This window comes from Orbicella faveolata, unplaced genomic scaffold, assembly GCF_042242905.1.
Source record: "Orbicella faveolata isolate gen_17 unplaced genomic scaffold, um_ofav_v1 contig_26, whole genome shotgun sequence".
NCBI classification, from domain to species: Eukaryota; Metazoa; Cnidaria; class Anthozoa; order Scleractinia; family Merulinidae; genus Orbicella; species Orbicella faveolata.
The window spans coordinates 6,157,888-6,163,488 of NW_028301554.1; the positions used below are offsets into that span (position 1 = coordinate 6,157,888).

Genomic DNA, 5,601 nt, shown 5'->3' on the forward strand with positions numbered 1-5,601 from the left:
ATCACTACTGACGGTTGGTGCATATCACACCCGAAGACAATATAATGATGAAAGACTTGTTTTCTATCTCGACCTTTCGTCTTGAAAGAATATTCCTCACGATGTCCGTACTGATCAGGCCGGACTGCTTCCAAAACAATTGCTCGTCCTAAAAAAATTCATGGAGCTGTCTAATTAAGTTTCTCCTTTGATTAATAAAAATGATTTTGTATTCAACAGAGCTTCCAGCTGCTTAAGATCATTCCCCAGTATTACATTGGGCATCCTCACAGCGCATAATTTATGACGTCATTAGCGCGCGTTCGTACACGCGCACATTGAAAACATGGCGGATTTGCCTTGATATTGAGTTCTGTCAGTTGAAAAATGGCTATAGCTCACTAACAAGTTCGGACACCCCCAAATTTTTTTCCAGTCATTTCAATCAACTAATCATTAGCTTTGCGTGAGAAGATACTGATCTGATGTCTAGTGTTGAAAATTGAATAAATAAGGAAAATAGCAGCTGCATTGTAGTCTTTTCTGTTTTGCAGTTTGATAGCCGTTGCAAGCAATTTGGTTCCAATATTTTAACAAGGATTCAGCTGTCTGTCAAAATCAAACTTAAAAAGTTTATTTGTGTCCGACACAAGTATTGACTGTAGTTTGAGACGTGTTTTCATGAGTCTGGGCTCACAAAGAGTTTACAATAACTTGGAATGCGTTCTTGTAATAAGCATTAAATAACGCTAAAATGGAACATTTTCAATGCCTCACTGTTCCTTAACGAGCATGGGCACCTGCCCTTTTTTTATTTAAAATTAAAGTTCTCGTATGATAAATATTCATTGGACAAACTTTGAACAAAAATCTGTGCGCAGTTTTATTTCGGTGGAATTACCTTAAGTTGTTGTTTTAATAAAGGAGCACTTTTCTTTCCCTTTTGTAACAATCATTTTCTCTGCAAAACCCAAACTTCTATTCCAATTCCAATTCCAAATTTCCTTGCGATAAGTTTATCTTCGATCAATAAACCGATGCAACGTATTCTTTTTACTTGTCAACTTCCTGTTTAATGATTGGGGAAAATACATTCTGCCGTTTTATCAAACGGAACTATTTACCCACGTTTAAGACTACCATTAGTTCATTATATACTTTTCCTTTAGCCCATCAAGAAGTAAATAATTAAATCCTCCAACATTTTAAGCTAATAGTAGGAGTAAAACATGCTACCAATTTTTTTTTCAAACATTACTTGGCCTCACACTAGAGCTTTTAAGTATAATCTAAGTGCACTTAGAACCCACTTTGAGGGTGAAGGGGTAAAAGTTGCTTACTTGGACTTTACTTAGTGACCATGGAAACGTTAGTAAATCAAAGAAGCCAAAGTGCGCCGCCAAGTATGGTCTACACCACATTTGAGAACTCACATTCTTTCCTTGACACGTTTGAAAATTGAAGGCATCGCACGGCAATAAAGCCCTCGTTTCCCTACAAAACCCATACTTTTGTTCCAAATGCAAATTACCTTATGATTAGTTAAGTTAAAATTAGCCTCTATCGATCGATCGGTCGGCGCTGCGAGTTCTTTTTTACAGTCAACTTCCTGATTAATGTTTGGGGAAATTAATTGCACAGTTTTATTAAAGGAAACTACTTACACACGTCAGTTCTTTACAAACTTTTCCGTAAAACCACCATGGAGTATATGAATAACAAGCTTACCCATTCATTGTTTTAAGCAAATAAAATGAAGCAAAACACACTAACCATCATTTGAAACCAAGGGAACAAAAAAACAGCAGATGCTTCTCTGTTGATCAACCCGTCAAATCTGAGGAATATGATATAAGCTTCGCGATGGATGACGCATCTTGGTCACGAATTATGGCAATCATTACAAAACTTTTCTGAAAGACTTTTTTCATTCTCCTCTTTAAAACTAACACGGCCACTCTTTTGTTTTGTTTTGTTTTATTTTTGTAAAGAAAACACAAAACAACCGATCATAAGCTTTTTAAGCTTGTCGTCAAGGCGCTGGTCGTAAAAACGTTAAAATGATGAAGTAGGAAAATAAGTAAGGCTTTTATTTCATGAGCGCAATTTGAATTGAGTCACGCCACGTTTATCTGGCTGCCTTACAATCTACGCTGGGTGTCTATAAATGTCTAGACAAGTTGCGTCAATGTTAAGTCAACATGTCATGTGAAAGATTAATCCAGGATGATTGGTCTTAAAACGATAAAAAAAACTACAAATTTGGTCATGATGTGACACTTGCATCTCAGCCTCACATGGTGCGGTTTACAGACCTCCTATTTTCCTCATCAAGTAACGATACGTTGTTATCTGCAAAGTTTAGTCGACTTTTCAATCGTTCAGTGAAACTAAAATATGATGAGAACAGAGGCAGCTACCAATAGCTCAGAGAACGCGACTGGTTCATCAAGAATTGTTCCTTCCAAGGCAGAAAGCATCGCACTGTGCACCGCATTTATTTTGACATTTGTATTTATTGTTGTAGGAAACTTGCTCCCCATTGTTCTGTTTGCAGTAGACAGGAGCCTTCGTAAGAGAAGTTTGTTTCTAGTCATCAATATGGCGTTTGCTGATCTGATGTTAGGAATCCTTTCGCTACCTATCTACATTTACAATGTTGGTTACAGTTTTGAACTTTGGAAAGGTGGTTGGTCGATGTCTTTGTCAATTTTCTACGCAATCGTTGATACCTTTTTGTCGCAGGCGTCGTTAATTTCTGCAGCTTTCATATCTGGTGAGAGATTTTATGCGATTTACTGGCCGTTTAAACACCGAACACTGTCAATGCGAGAATACCGTATTATTATTTTTACTGTGTGGGCACTGACTCTCGTCATCACCGCCCTCTTCAGTGCAACACATCTCTTGTTTTCATTTAAACGTTCTATGTATTATTGGACGCCATACGTCTTGATTCTAACAGTCATCATATGTGGTTGTAACATCGGCATTTGGAGAAAGTTTCGAAACGGAAATATCGCTTCACAACAGCAAAACAGAGACTCGCGAAACAAACGCTTAACAAAGACTTTGCTATTTGTGTCTGTTCTTGCTTTGCTAAGCTGGATCCCTTTAGTTATTTTGAACGGTTTAATTTTTGTGTATGATGTCCAAATACCGTGGAAATTTTATGACCTGGTGAACGTTATAAATTACTCCAATTCGTTTGCGAATCCAGTTGTGTACGCATTAAGAATACCTGAGTTTAGAGAAGCCCTGGTTTTGTGCTGTTTAAGAAAACCAGCGGCACCAAACATGGTAAATATTAATAGAAGAAGTAAGAAGATTTCGGCGACAGAGCTCAGAACTTTACGAACAGACAACAGTCTCCTACAGCTGAAGTTTAAACAGGAAGTTCTGGATACCAAAGTTTAGAAACTCTGAATTGATAATGTAGATTATACGTTCTTGAATTGTAAAGCCACAGCTAAACTACAAGAAAATTTTAACAAATAATAAATATTGTTAGATGAAAATAGTCAATGATTTTGTTTTAGCTTACATCTCTTTCACCGCAAAACATTACCGGTCTAGATGCCGGTTTAGATAGGAAAATCTACAATCATGGACAAAAGCAGTTGAGACACTCCCCGAAAAAGACCTGTTTCGTCACTCTCCAATTTTCACATTTCGACCCCCTCTCCCCTTTTCAATGTTCTAACCACATGACAGTGTCTACGGCACGTATTTCAACATTGAAAAGGGGGAGAGAGGGGTTTGGCTGTCGACAAAAAAGATGTTTTTTGAAATTATGGAAGGACGCCGATAGAAAGTGTTTGTTTTGCTCAACTGTGTCAACACTTTTGTTAATGATTGTAGACCGCTTTCAATATCGATTTCAGCCAATCCAATTCGTGAATTTGGTAGTTCCCAGTCCTTATGAGACAGAGCCATATAATAAATGTAAGTAAGAGAATTTGGGCTGGTGTCTCTGAACAAATCACAAACCTTGTGCTCTTCTGACATCGTCTTTCGAAAACTTATGTATGGCAATGCCTTCCGTGCAAGTGGTGTTTTTACAGCTCACCAAACAGGGCCCTCCGTTAACACAAAACTTCCCATTCTTTCGCTTGTTTCTGTCAGCTGCTGTGATGGCTGGGAGGTTTTACACACCAGTTATGACGTCAACGGTCCTAATTTGCATATTTTGACCGCGCGCAGAATGTCTCACATTTTTGATTCGAATTAGCCGACTTCGAAACAGGAAAAAAAATTATTGCGCGCTTGTCCGAAGCCCAAAATCAAAAATTACCAAGCAGAGAAACATAGACTTCAATATTTTAGGATAAAAAAGGTGGGGAAAAATTTCATTTCATTCAAAAATTATCAACTATAGTTAAATTTGATTTAGAAACAAAACTTTTTTGTATGCTATACTGAAAAGCTATCCTCCTTATGCATATTTTAATTGTATAATTTCTCAAGTAAGGAAAAGTTTACAGAGATCACATAAGTTTTAACATACAACTTATTTTTAGACAAGAAAAACTAAAGAGATCACATAAGGTTGTAACTCTTAATTTATGAAAAAAAGATCTTTATTTAAACGAAAGAATACTCGCAAGAGGAACGCTGTTCCTCATACATGTTAAGATGAAAAATCTTATTTTAAAAACCATTTCTAATATATTTATATAACTTTATTTCTACTTGTAGTCAGTATATCACTAGTACATAGAATTAAAAGTATATTTTTAAACCTTATGCATGTCAGTTTCTTGTTTTGTTTTGTTTCTTTTTTTCTCATGCCGCCACCTTACAAATCAAAATCCCATTTCTTTAAATTTCCCGGGACATAAATTTCACTACCTAGCCAGTTTGGATCAGTCAAAGGATTGTTTTTCAATATCTAACTCGCATTCAAAGAAACTTTCGTTTATCATCTGAGTGGATCATATCTTACTTAATGGTACTTCACCAGACCTACTCACCTACCTGTCACAGCATTTTTGTACGCGCCATCATTATTCACCTGGCCTTCGACGAGTATCAAAAATAGAACGAACAATCCCACTTGTAATAAACCAACTGACTCCATCCATCATACACCGATTTCCACCTGGATATCAATTCCTCCATCTGGCCTCCTTAGAGCCTTTCGTCGAGTTTTTCTTCATATTCTAGCTTCAATCAAACCCTCCACACTTGCCTTTCTTCACTTCGTTCAACAATTCAAACGAAATGGCTGCCGCTGACCACTATTACTATAGGGTCTTACATTACGTCATACAGATCACGCAATGATGGCGTGATCTTGTGAAAAACTTTTTACGCCTCGCAAACCACTTAGCGACTTGCGAAAAAAACATTTTTTTTTCGTCAAAGTTTCGTTAGAATATTTGAAAGTAGTAAGATGAAGGAAACTACATTCCACACAAGGTATTTTTTGTTTATCCTTTTTTCCCACTAACAAGTTTTAAACTTCTTTCCTATTTATTTTTCGTAACACACATTCCCCCAAATTGTTATTTTGTTTTTTCGTCCCTTCCCCAGCTCCTTTTTATTATTCCATCGCTGATACAGCATACTTTTCTAAGATCCATTCTCTCATACGCCCAGTTTTATTATCATTTTTTCCTT

At 36.7% G+C, this 5,601-nt stretch overlaps 1 protein-coding gene across 1 annotated transcript; it reads left to right on the top strand.

Moving 5' to 3' along the window:
* The first annotated feature begins 2,376 nt into the window (after positions 1 to 2,376).
* LOC149107823 (adenosine receptor A3-like) lies at positions 2,377 to 3,396 on the top strand. The gene has a single exon (XM_089295971.1). The coding sequence runs from the start codon at positions 2,377 to 2,379 to the stop codon at positions 3,394 to 3,396; it is 1,020 nt and encodes a 339-aa protein (XP_089152097.1).
* Positions 3,397 to 5,601: the final 2,205 nt, after the last annotated feature.